At 38.6% G+C, this 15,589-nt stretch overlaps 1 protein-coding gene across 3 annotated transcripts; it reads left to right on the top strand.

Annotated features, from left to right (window-relative positions):
- The first annotated feature begins 1,640 nt into the window (after positions 1-1,640).
- trim55a (tripartite motif containing 55a) lies at positions 1,641-13,884 on the top strand. 3 transcript variants are annotated; one of them, XM_027025922.3, is made up of 11 exons: positions 1,641-1,977; positions 3,481-3,653; positions 3,959-4,142; positions 4,385-4,480; positions 4,850-4,995; positions 5,276-5,363; positions 9,000-9,022; positions 9,123-9,247; positions 12,744-12,782; positions 12,885-13,096; positions 13,687-13,884. In XM_027025922.3, exons 1-11 carry the CDS (start codon positions 1,813-1,815, stop codon positions 13,783-13,785), a joined length of 1,350 nt encoding a protein of 449 aa, XP_026881723.2. In that variant the 5' UTR covers positions 1,641-1,812; the 3' UTR covers positions 13,786-13,884. The 3 variants fall into 3 exon arrangements, with proteins under 3 accessions (XP_026881723.2, XP_026881722.2, XP_081579790.1); XM_027025921.3 differs by having other exon boundaries at positions 12,744-13,096; XM_081723664.1 differs by lacking the exon at positions 13,687-13,884 and having other exon boundaries at positions 12,744-12,808; positions 12,885-12,976.
- The last annotated feature ends 1,705 nt before the right edge of the window (positions 13,885-15,589 follow it).

The following is a 15,589-nucleotide window of genomic DNA, read 5'->3' as shown; positions in this document are numbered from 1 at the left end:
TGTCTCAGTAAAAGAACAATCTTTTTGCTAAAATCAGCAATCTAAAACTGTTCTTTTGCAGTTATTGCCAGAGGCAAGAATTATTTAACAACTATATTTCAGTTATAACATAAAACACATATTAAACCAAAGTCATAATGTCATGATGACATAATCTTTTGACTAGCTGGAACTGCCTTCCACCTCCCCAGTGCATATTGGGCTACAACATTTTCATTGCAACATGCAGAAGTTGTTATGGTTAACAGAAAGAAGAGCATCCAAAGCCGCATACCATTTTCTTGCGCAGGCAGATGAGAGAGAGAGAGAGAGAGAGAGAGAGAGAGAGAGAGAGAGAGAGAGAGAGAGAGAGAGAGAGAGAGAGAGAGAAAGGTTCAGACTTATTTGTGCTATCTTTTGGTTGCATCATTTTGTAGAGAATAACTTTTGGTGTGGATTTTCACACATTTTGAGACCTTATAGATTCATTGTATGTTTCCACTATTTTAAAACTTTTAAACAGGGAAACATGCATTCATCAGTCCTATTATAAAGCATATGGTTATCAGAGAGGTGGCTGGACCTAGACCTCTACAATAGTAACCTCTAGTTGATAGAATAGCAATACTATGGGACCATATTCTGCCTGAGATTGTCACCTTGCAGCAGCTGTGTTAAGTAATTATCACTGGGATCAAACCCACAAGCAAATCCAAGAGCACAGTCAACTATTTCTGGGCCAGCATCTTTATCAGAAGCAGGCATTTTGAATCTTTGAATTAACGCTGGTATTGTGTCCTTGACAGAACGAGATCTGTTTAAGTGAGGCAGCAGGGGGCGCCGGGGCACACTCCATAAATAAAAGAGTACTAAGCCCGAAGATCTTGTACAATTTAGTCCTTAAACCGACACACGATACGAATATTAAAATACTTTCTTTCTTTATTAGCTGGATCAGGCATGATATAATGATTAGTTTTGTGGAAAAAAGCATGCAGGTCAAAAATAAATCTATGACAGTGGCATTAAAAAATAGTCTACTGCAAAAACAAAATAACGCCAGGTTTGTGTTGCTGGAGTCCAAATTTAGCGATAGTGTACTATTGACCATTTGGCAACAAGAGACGAAAGAGTGAGTTCTTCTAGAGGTTACACACATCGATATTGTACATCTCTATCAGCTGTGCATGGATACCAGACAACAAATGCATTTTGAAAATACAAAATAGGGGTTATTTACCATACATTTGTTTTGGTAGTAGACTACGGAGTTCTCATATAATTTATTGTTAGAGTATTTGCAACTCTATAAAGCTCAATAAAACCTTTAAAATGATTTTAATTTGTCTCGAGGTGGTCATAACAATAGACTAAGACTAGTGCTCTCCTTTGCTGTCATGACAGAATTATACTGCAGAACATCAAATTTGACCTAATTTCCTCAGGCTAATTTGCAGATAATCCTCCTATTTGCTCAGTAGGTAATTTTCTGTGTATTTGCTCTGTCCCATTCCAGGATCTAGCTGCATAGGTTCGATAATGGAAGGGGTGTAGGTCACGCTGGGGTTACAGCAGTCTTGTTCACTGACATTTTCATATATGGTCACATAATGATGACGGCCTTGACGTCCCGATGCTAAAAATACACCCCACAACAGGCAGCCCTAGTGGCAATAAAAGTTCTACAGCGCTCCCTCTCTACAGGCCTCTCGCAGTGACTCGGCACATTTGACACCTTTTTAAACATTTATTTTTGTCAGAAACTTGTCTGTTTTTGAGCTGACAGAGAAACGTGAAAGCAAAAAATCGACTGCGTCTACTTCTCATCGTGCAATGAATGTTCCTTTAGAACACTTGCATTCTAAAAAGCGCGACACCATGGACAGTCTGGAGAAGCAGCTAATCTGCCCCATCTGCCTCGAGATGTTCACCAAGCCGGTTGTGATTTTACCGTGCCAACACAACCTATGTCGGAAATGTGCCAACGACATATTTCAGGTAGCCTGTCAAATTCTTTTTTTTTGTGTGTGTGTGTGTGTGTGTGTGTGTGTGTGTGTGTGTGTGTGTGTAGCGTAGTTTAGTTGTCATTGATGAGCTAATTATACGTCAGTAAATATATACTATGCCAGGCAGTTATGACGTCATTCCGACGAACGGTTGTCCTCTGGAACACATGCTGTTGTCTGCGATAGAGCTTATGTATTTTGCATTTCTAGGCATCAGCATTGATCCTGTATTTCAGCAATATTCTTTAAATTAGTCTTAAATTAGGAAACTAGTCACCATCATCTGAAGAGCAATGCCTAAAATAACTGAAAATAAAAATAATATCCAGGTTGTGAGTGTGAACTAGATGTGCCAAAAATAAAGGTTGGATAGGCCATCCACATCTCTGGTGTTCCTCTGGTTAAGATCATCATAGCCTTATTTAAAAGAGTGACTTATAGTAGTTCTCGGGTTTATAGATTGAGGTAATAGAGCACAGGTTAGCTGGATATTTACAGTATTAATTCAGGCTTCAAACAGGATCAGTGTCTTAGTCTCTCTGTGTACAACACCACCAAAAGCACTAAAGATGCACCCCCCGAGACAGCATAAAAGCATTACACAAACCCTTTGCTCCATGTGGTACAGAGAAATCATTACAGCAATCTATACAAATCTTGTTAAATAAACTCCTCTCTGGGTTCCCTTAAATATAAATTGATTTAGAAAAATCTTGCAAATCCTAAAAATATGTTAAAACACATCCTTTTGAAGTTTTAAAACTTGGACATTTACTTTTTGTAGTCACTTAGGTGATCTAAGTTCTATGATTTGATTGCCAGGTGCTTTCTCGAAGCCTACTTCAGGGTGAAAGTGTTAGGCTAGATGCCTCCATATTCAGTAGCAAAAAATAGACTTTATTCAATGGAAAGAGCTTAGATGTTAAAGTATTTGCTATCATGAATCCTAGCTACCATTTTAGAACCAACCCTTGAATCATGTGATTAATTTGGCTTTTTCAGGTGCTGTTAATGACTATGTCCAAACATCAGAGGGATGTCAAAGGCTCTATGTCACCAATCTTTAACTTGTGTAATGAATTGAATTATAACATATTCAAAGTAATATTTTAATTGAATGACCTATGTTTAAAAGGTAGAGCATTCCTGGTATGTGGCAAATCACAATATTGATGTTCAAGAACTTTTTTATTCCATACATTACAGGATTTTAACATTTAGTTTTTAACTCTGAATGAAATAGGATTATTATATCATAAAAATTAATACTGGTGGCCTTCTGAATGCATAAATGATGCTCTGTAGGTTGTGGCAATGACCTCCAAAGTATCTTAATTAGAAACATTTGTAAAAATTTAGATTAGCAAAAGATTTTCACCATTTCAGTACAAAAACAGCATTTATTAATCCAGATTTAACGGAAAGACTCTTAACCCAAACTATTCCATGTAAACTCACTGTGTATGTGTGTGCATATTTGTATGTTTTTTCTCAGGCATCTAATCCCTACCTGCCAACACGTGGGGGTTCTACAGTAGGTTCTGGTGGTCGTTTTCGTTGTCCATCCTGTAGACACGAGGTGGTTCTAGATCGACATGGTGTGTATGGACTGCAGCGGAATCTACTGGTGGAGAACATCATTGACATGTATAAACAGGAGAGCAACAGGTACCTCTGCTAGGCATGGCACATTTTCTGTCAAGTCTATCCAGCCAGAGAGTACCTCTCTGATTATACTACAGTTTCCTTCAGTTATATTAGGGTCAAAGAGAATTCAATCAGTGTTTCTCAATCTGCTCAATCACATCTTCTTAAAGTAAGCACCCACAAAATAACACAGTCAGCCCCTCATTAAATCAGATTATACATGAGAATCTTGCAACTTCTTGCAAGGTTAGAAGTTAGAAAATTCATGCTTTGAGTTTTAAAACATAATGAACCTCTATATACATCTTTCTCTCGTTCTGTATCAGTACCAGCAGTAAAGCAGAGCCCGAGCAGAAGCCAGGTGTGTTGATGTGTGAGGTACATGAGGATGAGAAGATTAATATCTACTGTGTAACCTGTTCAGTTCCCACCTGCTCCCTGTGCAAAGTGTTTGGTGCTCATCAGAGCTGTGAAGTTGCACCGCTCAATACTGTCTATGAGATCCAGAAGGTAACACATCTCTTCCCCCTACTCTCGCCCTGTTTAATCTTTTTCTTCCTCTTTTCACTTTTATCTCTTGCTCTTTCGTCTGTCTGCATATCTGCTTTCTTTTTTTGTATTTTTAGTATATTTCTCTGTAGGCATTGCCTGCTTCACTTCACCTCAAACACTGTAAAACTTAAAGGATGTTAGTCTACTCTTTTTCCCTTTTTTCCTCTGTGAATAATGTGTTTGTGTGTGTGTGAGAGAAGATGGAGTTGTCAGAGGGTGTTGCTATGCTGGTGGGAAACAATGACAGAATTCAGGCCATCATAAGCCTGCTGGAAGAGAGCTGCAAAACAGTAGAGGTGTGTGTATATGCATGTGAGTCTGTTTTTACTAGCAGGTTTAAACTACATTTCCCAAAACTGTAAAAACAAAGCCATTTCCACAAACATTTGCTGCTTGTGCAATGAGTATTCTCCCCAAAGAGTTCTCTGTTCAAATTTTTTCCCTCTATGAATTCTGTTATTACCAGTTTAGATTGCATTAAAGAATATCTCCTTGTCCAAAGAAATGTTTGTACTGAAAGATAAATATCCATTAGCCCCCAGCAATGCATCTTATTCTGTTGTGTTTCAATTACTCTAAATCTTGGAACATTAGCCTGACATAATCCCACCTCCCAAAAAATATACTGTGTGTATTTGTGTGTTTTTTTGTTTTTCTGTGTGCAGGAAAATGGGCGTAGGCAGAAGTCTCATGTGTGTGAGTCATTTGATCATCTGTATGCTTTGCTGGAGGAAAGGAAAGCAGAGTTGACACTGAAAATCAACTCTGAACAGCAGGAGAAACTTGACTATATCAAGGGCCTACAGCGCAGGTACACTCAACCCACCTCCCACATCACAGGTACACTCAACCCACCTCCCACAGCAGAGGTACACTCAACCATCTCCCACAGTACAGGTACACTCAATTCCTCCCTCCCACAGCACAGGTACACTCAACACCTCCACCTCCAAGTCTGTCTGAATTTATCTGTTTATCTTACCACTCACCTCCCAGTCTGTCACACACCTACATGCACAAATAAAACATGTACACACAATAAAATATTACATATAGAGACTGAGTCAAGATTAACATGCTTACGTGCACAGGTACACAGAGCACCTGGACACAAGTGCCAAACTGGTGGAGACTGGAATCCAGACCATGGAGGAACCAGAGATGGCCATCTTCTTGCAGGTCATACATACTCGCCTTTGTAATAGTATGTGTAATGGGGTTTTAGATTTAAGTATTACTGCTGTAGTTGTTAAGTGCTACATATATTGAAACCTAACTCAGACCTGCACATATTATACACATATTATCACATATTATACACGTGTGCACGCACACACACACACACACACACACACACACACACACACACACACACACACACACACACACACACACACACACACACACTTACTGTCCATATTTTGGTATATTTCATAATAACTTATTCTTATTCTTTCATAATAAGATAATAATAACTTATTCTTTCATAATAACTTATTCTATTCTAGGTTTTTTCTTTTTTTTAGAACAATTTCTCCCTTCTTATATTGTGTAATAGTGTATTGTCCTCCAAAGTTTAATTAGGATGTTATTCAAGATTTTGCAGATTTCTTGGCAGGAATTATTCCAAATTATAACTGTTTGATTTAATTGTTGTTTTAATATACATGTATGCTGTAAATCTAAACCCCTGGTTAAAGACTTTCTGGATCTTATTGTTTCTTTTAAACTTAGTCAGTGGCTGGTCCCACACATGAAAAAGGACAAACACTGGACCTTGGGCTGATCTTAGTTTACTGTTAGTATTAGTGAAATTTGTATTATTTATAATAATACAGTGTTTGGCCCTTGTCTTAGGTATACATTTAATATTACAGCACACAGTGTGCATTTGATTACTACATTAACACTGGCACAATTTTCTATTGCCTTTGAAGAAGTGACAGAACAGTTTGGAAGGGCCACATTTTTGTTTTTGAGTGTTGGAGTGTTTTACCAAGTTTGACTCAGTCTGTATTAATGTTTTAGAAAGTGTTGCTCCATTAATGCAAAAATTGCATCAGGTCAGTAAAGCATTTGTTAAGCCATATTACCCATGCTCTTAGAAGAATATGCAAATGAGTTACTCCAGTGAGTCTAGAGTGAGCAGGCTGTTTCTGAGATGGCAGCAAAGATCATCTACTGGCAGTATCAGCCTGTTCACAGATGAAATAGAGACATTTTCTATAGATGCTTCATTGCTAAAGAGCAAGACTCATCCAAAGCTGGCATTATATGTGCATTAGCATGCAAATTAAACAGAAAGATGCAGGTTAGGTTAGTAAAGAGGTACATTACATGAACAGTCTGTATATAGTAGATGTGCCAGCGATAAGCATATAGCCGTGTCAAGAATAATAACCTCTCAGATTACCAGCAAACTCAGGATGATACAGTTGTTGATACAGTTAGGTCCTCCACTATACATCCTACCGAGCAGATAGATGTTTTACTATACATCTCAGTGACGCCTCTTAATAAAGTCCACTGCTCCACTCACTTGTGGGATTCTAAAAAGATTAATCTTGGGTCCAATGATTTTCTCATTGTATATGCTTCCGATAGGGTCTACTTTTAATAAATATAAGATTTCATTCTTATGCCAACAACACACAAATATATCTCTTTACAATCTTAATCTGCCTTTCATTACAGAGCTTGCTTAATTGCTTCCATGATATAACATTTTTTTGATGAGTTTAAACTTTCTGAGTTTCAATGGAAACCGAGATACTTATGTTTGAACGACCTGATCTTTTGGACAAGCATATTACCTCTCTTGGTCCATTAGCGCACTACAATAGATAATTTGCTAAGTATCTAGGGGTGATTTTTGATTCAAGTTTGATGGGCATTAGTATTGATTTAACTGAATAATTGTGCAGGTAAAACAATATTTTGTTGTAGTCGTCATGATCTTTAATGTGTCTACATTCCAAGTATAACTTCCAAATCTACACAATTATGTGGCTAGCTGTCAACTTGGTTCGTTTTGCTAGTGAACACACTCATCTCTGTTTTCACAGTCAGTTGCACAACAGCTCTTTCATCTTTACTTTTGTTTCCCACAGCATTCACACTAAACACCAACACTGCCACTTGGTCTTACTGACAGTGGGTGTAACCAAGTTGACTGTCATCAACTGTCACATGCATATCCTCTATTAAATATTTGAACTGAAGCTAGAAACACATGAAATGTTTTACTCAGATTTTAGAAGTTCTTTGCTATGGTTAGCTAACTAAAATTAGGGCATAATGAAATGCATCATCAACATAGCCATTGCCATGTTGGTAAGTTAATATATCTAACACACCCAACAAGTACAGGGAATGTAGATAACTAATCTTTTTTTAAAAAGTCACATCATAAGTCAGATGGATTGGTTCGGAGGAATTAGACCTCCAATATGAGAAGTTTAGTCATTTAGGCAAATAATTTGTTTCATTCTTTGTTTCTCCATTTCCTCTAATAAACACACATAGTCCGACTGAGGGGGCGTATTCTGACAGAAAAGTGATATCAGTGCATATGCTCTATAATTGCAGTCTAGGGCTGGCCAATATGGCAAAAATATGATCACGATATTTATCAAGATATATAATTTGATAACGACAAAAGCATGAGTACGGTTCATTAGTTAAACTGTAAAAAATAATAATAATGTAAACATTTAACTGTGCAAAAATGGTTTATCTACCTTAAAAACAACAAATGTTAACTTGCTTTGTAAATTATTAAAATAATGTAAATAAAACTAAAAGTAAATATTCCTTTGGTGTGGCAGCAAATATCTCATGGTAGCAATCATGATTATAGAGGTACAACCAAGACAAAAAAGTAAACAAATGGATACAAACACCCTGGCACACATATGTACAACTATAATGTAAATTATGTACTGGTCTTATATCTCTCAAATGTTTTAAAGGTATAAATCTGTGTCAAAAGTGCAAAATGTAAACACTATAAGCCAGTCATTATGCTACATCTGTGCTTGTTATCTTTGCTCCTTGATTGCTTTTAATATGGCATAATGGCCACAAAAGATGACATGACTGTTGTTTTGATACAACCCCACTAGCACTGCTAAAACTTGTGTATGGTCTATCATGGGCCACACTTTCATACTTTCGGTGTGGTTGCTGGAATGGTACCTTTTCAGGTGATGGGGAAAGATGTGTGTTTCCCAACTTTGTTTACACTGACCAATGACATATTTTTTTAATCTGTGCTGTGTGAGACGCAATCTTGATTGGTCATTGATGTATGACGTATGGAAAATATTATGGGTTTTCAACATAACTGGTTTAAAAGCATGAAGTGTGTTGCACAGGCTTGATGCATCAGTTGTAGTGCACATTGTCCCATACTAGTGTATGTAAAGAAATTTGCTTCAGAGAGGTTGAAAAGGTATTGTGTGAATGCCCCCTCAGGCAGCTTTAACACCCCGGCCTAGCCACAAAATTAGATACCAAAGTATTTTACACTTTTCTTTACCTGCTTTTTTGTTTTTTTTTCTTTACCTGAAACAAGGTACTTTTTGATCATTAACTGGCTTTTTAGTGACATAACTAAACACTGTGTTGACGGTTAACATGTATGTTACAAAAGTAGGCTATTATGTAAACAAATCAGCATTCCTAAATTAAGGATTCTAATTTATTTATATTAAGTTAGTGCATACACATTTCTTAACATCAAAATAAGGGAGCAATAGTACTGTTAAATTGAGCTGACCAGTTCTTTCTCTCTCCCTCTCCCTTCTTTAATAGAATGCAAAGCCTCTTCTACAAAAGTGAGTAATCAAAGAAAATGTATATGTATTTTTACAGTATAAGTTGGATTCTATAGGATGTATTTCTCTCTGTATATTTCTATCTCTTTGTCTCCTTTAGGGTCGCAGAGGGCAAGAGCACATCACATCTGGAGAAGTTGGAACGTGGCTATGAGAATATGGATCATTTCACTGCAAACTTTAAGTGCGAGAGGAGAGCCATCCTCAACATTGACTTTATTAGAGGTGTGTGTGTGTGTGTGTGTGTGTGTGTGTGAGAAAGAGAGAGAGAGCTGCTAATGAATGTAAGTTTAAAAGAAGCATTTAGATTTATCCAGGACACAGGAGATTGGCAGGAGAGTGGGTCAGAAAACATGCAGTCTTTAATTTGGGTTTACAAGCCAGCTACTAGGACAGGCTGTTTAAGCACCAACCTAATCAGCTCCAAAGAGGAGATAGACCATCATCTCTATAATGTGTATAGTGATGCAACAAGGGAGGATATTCTAGGGGAGTGCAGTGCCTTGATTAATCTGCCTCAGTCCAGCTTTGATTTTAACAATAAAGAGCACAGGTAGGGGGAAGTACAGGTGGATGTCAAGGCAGTTCAGCCCCAGGACCCAGTGGAGTGCTTTACAAAATGTACAAGAGGTATCGCAGGCACCAGACTGCTCAGATCCTATGGGTTATCTTGAGAACAGTGATGGTAGCCCAACAGTGGAGAGTGCAGAAGGTGTGTTGAGTCCTAAGGAAGGAAAATGTTTTTCAGCGTCACAGCCCAACACCTAACTGAGTACTTTCTGAAGAATGGATACATTAACACATTTGTTCAGAAGTGTGGGATCCCCAATGTCCCAGGATGCATTGAACATACATGAGTTGTAATACAGCTTATCAGAGAGGTATGAGAATGAAGAGATGATGTGACAGTGCTGTGGCTGGAACTCACCAGTGCATATGGGTCCATACCACACAAGCTGGTAGTGACAGCACTCTCGGACAAAGTTTGATGTCTGACAACCCTTCATCAGAGCCTTTATGAATGATATAACAGTGACAACAACCTCAGTGCCAGGATGCAAGTGGATTCTCCAGGGCTTAGAGAAGCTCATCATATGGGCATGGATGGGCTTCCAGCCAAGTTAGTCCAGGTCCTTGAAACAGAAGACAGGGAAAGTGACTCACTTCTACCATTACCATCAGGGAGGTACTAAGATACCATCAGTCAAAGAGAAGCTGGACATAGGCCTTGGAAAGATGTTTGATAGCACTCTTATGACTGCCTCAAACCAAGTGTTGGAGGCATAGTTGATGTTAGTTGACACCAGGAAAATTCAAGGCCTGGATGTACCAGCACGGTGTTCTTGTCAGTATTTTGTTGTCACTGATAATCTGTGAATTCTCAGTGGTGAAGGGCTTCGAGAGAATGTTTAGTCAACACCTGCACAGGTGGCTTGGTTTGTTATGCAGCCTGAGCAGCATCTCTTTGTAAGGGAAGAACCTCAAGCTGAGACTCCACATGAGCAACCTAAGTGAGGAGTTCATAGTCACCAATGCAAGAGGGGTGTTATCATATAGGGAGTCATGCAAACCAAAGGTCTCCTGGGCCAGCACTAAGGTAAAAATGGGAAGAAAATGAAAGGCACAGGGTGCAGTGGATGGGCAGAATCATGCCTGCAGCACAGCTCTGGTGGGGTCAGTGGTAGCTGGAAGAGCAGGGCCCGGCAGCTTCCATCAGCATATTATGACCAAGCTGAGGGCAAGGACAGGTGCTACTTGGTCCATGAGGTGAGAGCTAGGGTGGAGAAGCTTACTTGTCCTGCACATGGAAAGTATGAAGTAGTAGGGAGCATGGACAAGATGGGAACAGGTGTTGAATCAGTATTTTTTGGTCTGAGTTGATCAGCCTGAGCCCTTCTGCATAAAGTTCCTAATACATTGTGTCTATGATGTCATTTCCAAGTCCATCTAACCTCTTTGGCTGAGAGGAGGTTGAGATACTGGCATGTCCCTTGTACCTCAGAAAAGCACTAGAGCATTGCTGCCTTAAGGCACTAGGTGAAGGTTGCTATCACTGGTGACTATTGCTGACACCATCAGAGGTGCCAAAGACCGAACCAAGCAAATCGTGACCATCAAGGTTGGCAGAGGTATTTGGCAGAGCTAGGGAGAAACCCTGGCCCTGCTCAAAGGGAGCAGTAGAGCTTTTAAAACAGCACATGACTGGCAGGTGTGGGTCGATCTGGGGAATCAACTCCGATTTTCAGAGAGCATTACAGAGACCACCCTGAGACTAAACATTGTGTTGGAAACATCAAAAACATCACATGAAACATGCCAAGTACACAGACTTGGTGGACAAGAAAGGGATGGAGAATGCAGTGTGCATCCATAGAGGTGGGCTGCAGAGGATTTGCAACTCACTCTCTGAGTAAGACCTACAGTCTCTTGGGAAACACAGGCACACACAAGAGGAAGGCCATCAGGGCCAGCACACAGACAGCCGAAAAGGCCTCTAGATGGCTGTGGAACAAAAGAAGTGATCTGTGGGTGCACAGATGGGAACTAATTACACCCAGCTGGAATGCCTGGGAGAGGGTGTATGATGTTCAAAAGACCCCAAAAATCCAGATGCACTTGGAAAACAGGTAAACATCAGTATTTTTAAGCTTCTTAGCCTGTTGAAGTTTGGTATAGCTTATAAAATAGCTTAAGGTCTGCAAACAAACCAAACTGTATTTTCCTAGTTACATTATAAGATGTCACCATGTCAGTATGGATGAGTGTTAGATGCTGGTAAATAATAATAATAATAATAATAATAATAATATTATTATTATTATTATTATTATTAATAATAATAATAATGAATTGTTTTATATTGCACCTTTCTCGAACTCAGTGTTGCTGTCAAAGAATTATGGAAAAGCATCAAAATATATCAATTACAAGAGGGTCTCCCCCAAATAGAAATTAGGCATAGAAGGAGAAAAGAAAATGCATTAAGAGATATGTTTTAAAATGAACTTCAAATGAGATTGCAGAACAATGCTGTCTTATGATTGCGGTAGTGTGTTCCAGAGGCCATGACACTAAAGACCTTACCCCTGCAGTGGTGAATCTAAATTTGGGAACAAGGCATCAGAGGTCCTCAATGTGTGGGCAGGGCATTAGGGCTGTATTAGTTCAGCTAGATACTGTGGTGCAAGACTGTAAAAAGATTTATGTGAGCAGCAGTTTAAAAACTGAATGTTTAGTGAGACATGAAGCCAGTGAAATAGAAACAGAATTGAGGGGATATAGGCAGATTTCTTAGAATGTGAGAGAATTCTAACATGAGTTTTGGACACAATAAAGTAGTGCATGGTTTGTTAGGGATACCAGTGTAAAAAAGAGGGCATGGGCCGAAGACTGGCGATATTAGAGGTCAAAAAAGCATTTTTATCTTAAACATTAAAAAAAGCATATATATATATATATATATATATATATATATATATATATATATATATATATATATACATACACACACACACACACACACTTTTTTTTTTTTGCCCAGTTAGGGAAAAGGGGTTCTTCCCTCTTTGCAATGACACCCACTCCATGACAACCCTATTGATAGGATTTTTTTTTTTTTTCCTGAGCACTTAATGCTTGTGTTTTTCTGTGCATGTAAATGTTTGTGTTTGTTCAGGCATTATATTGTGTATAAAATTTACTCCTTGTGTGTCTTTTACAGATGAGGAAGCTGATGAAGATGAAGATGATGATGATGATGGTGATAATGATAATGACAATGAAAAGGTTGTTGCACTTGTAAATTCCCAGAGTCAGGCATCTGGAGTAGTAAATCCCACCCTTAACCCTACCCTCCCTGCAGATTCCCCACGAGCCTTAGCTAGTGCATCTCTGCCAGCTCCAGGTCCCAGCTCTGCTCAAGCACAAATCACCAATCCAGCACATGGCTCACCTTCTACCACAGCTATTCTCAGTGCTGACCAAACAACAAACACCAGTATGCCCCAAAATAAGCCCGTGGCTGCGCTCCTTCCAAGCCCAGCCCATAGCCCCCAAGTCATTACTGGCACAGAGGTAAACAAATCATAATTTCACTATACGCAACACATCAGTGAATACATTACACATCGCATACACTGTCTCTCTCACACACACACACTCTACATACTTCATACATCACTTAACATTTCATGTACCACTAAACACTGTGCACTAGAAAATACACTGAACACTGCATACACCACATCACACACACTACTCACTCGATACACATAATTGGAAGGGTTATTTTTAATTCTGTTAAACATTTAAAATGTATTTAGTAACTGGTAATACATTTCATTGTCGAATTACTTCACAATTTATGGTGCAATTTTACCAGACTTTGAGTCTTCTGCCACACAATGGAATGACACTGAATACAGTATATATGAGAAAACAAAATGGAAAAAAAATTGACTTCAACACAATAAAACCACTATGAAACTCATACTCTTATTTCTTCTTATCCAAGCACTCCTTATCATTTTTCTGTTTGTTTTAAAAAGGTAAATGTGATAAGAATATTGCATTAAGAACATACCCATACAATTTTCAACTGATGCAATAAAGTAGAGAGCAAGAAGCCTGTAACAATATGTAGTTGTTTTCACTCACTCTTTCAGGCAGCCTCCAGCCCTGATGCAGGAGCTACCACTCAGAGCTCAGATGAAGGACAACCACGACACATTTTCTCCTTCTCATGGCTCAATATGCCTAAATAACCTTACCATACTGTATTGCCATGTACTGACCCAAGATGGCCAGATATTCCCATGTTATGTTTGCCAGAAACTCAGAAAGATGAAAAGGTTTGACTTATATGCCTGTGTTTCTTTTCTAAAATGGTTTCTTTGCCCATAAGTGGGTATCTATGAAGCATTTTCAAGTTTCAAGTTTCAAGTTTGGTTTAATTTGTCACATACATAGTCATACACAGTATAACTCACAGTGAAATGGTTGAGGTTTGAGGTTTCGCCAAGATGGAAAAAAATGCCAACTCCATAACACATAACATTTTATACTTTTAGGACAGGGATCTTAACAGAATTAGTTTTTGAGTGCAGCATGATTCTACACATTGTACTGAATGAGAATTGTCAAATTCACTAAAATATAGGTTGATAACCTTTTAGACAACACCGAAAAATACAGCCACATTTACTTACTGATAATGTTTATTTGATTTGCAGTGATTACAATACAATGACCCAACATGTCAACATAGGTTAATACCCTACTTAAAAACAATTGCACAACAAATCAACAAGTATCTAGGCCAGCGCATCTAATACCCACCAGGGTCTGTTGCTTTGTATGCATAGTGTGGGCAGAAAGCACTGAGTAGAGTCATCCCCATGAGCAGCTTCATTTAGGACGATCCACAGCAACCTCTATAGAATCAGAATAAAGTGAGTCAAGAGTGAAATTAAAAGAACAAGAAGGAAATATTGTAATCAGGGGCAGTTTTATAAAGTTTTACTTCGGGTGGCATGAGATTCCAGCTGGTGTTATGACACCAGTCTAGGCAGCAAGGCCATAATATCAACACCAATTAATTTGAATAACAGCCAGGTGGAGTATGGAATAAAATAACCCAAAGCAAAAAGGTATATGGCAAAAAAAAAAAAAAAAGTTTGGACTTTCAGAAGAATATACAATGCCAAAACAAACAAAATCCATACTACATCAAATCCCAGACCTGTCTACTTTCAAACAAAAAGATCCTACTCCAACTCAAATCATAAAAACACACAAACCCCAATCCCAAACAAAAAGGCACCCCTCCCTACAACCACTACTATTTACAGGTTTTCACATAGGGCTCACACACACACACACACACACACACACACAGCGCAAGCTGGGAAACAGGGAAACTGGGAGGACACAACACAAAGTTAACAAACTATCAGGCTATGAACAGGGATCACACACACGCACAAAAAACACAACCTACTAAGCTAACGGGGGGATACAGGGTAACATGTCGTACGAGTACAAAGCAGAGTAGCACTAACACTTAAACATAAGAAGCCCACTCCAGGCTTCCAATTTTGTCCATATATAGGTCATCTTGATTGGTAGGGAGGAGCCAGTAACGAGACAGCAGTTGTATCTAAGAACCAATCACATCAGGACTGGAGTCATCAGAAAGGAAACACAGCATTTTTAGTAGCCAGGGACAGATCACCTACGGACAAATTTGGATTTCAGACTTGATGTCCTGCATTCTGGTGATTTTTCATGCATGCAAATAATGGAGATGAGACAACACTTAATCTAGTACTATTTATTTTGCAAAAAGTTTAAATCAACTATCAGAATATATCACGTGAAAAAGACACTACATCTTTAGTCTTTTTACCTTTTGAAAGCTTTGATTGTCCCCTAGGAGAAAGTGCAGTATCACAAAAAAACAAAACAACAAAAACCAATCACAGTAAAAACACTAAACAAGCCACAGATATGTAGATTCCATATACATTTTGATGACACTAATCCAAAGCGATTTACAATTATGACCAA

This window comes from Electrophorus electricus, chromosome 11 (genome assembly GCF_041902795.1).
Source record: "Electrophorus electricus isolate QZ-2024a chromosome 11, ASM4190279v1, whole genome shotgun sequence".
In the NCBI taxonomy this organism is placed as follows: Eukaryota; Metazoa; Chordata; class Actinopteri; order Gymnotiformes; family Gymnotidae; genus Electrophorus; species Electrophorus electricus.
The sequence above is the reverse complement of the archived record's forward strand: the minus strand, read 5'-3'. Positions and strand labels throughout refer to the sequence as shown.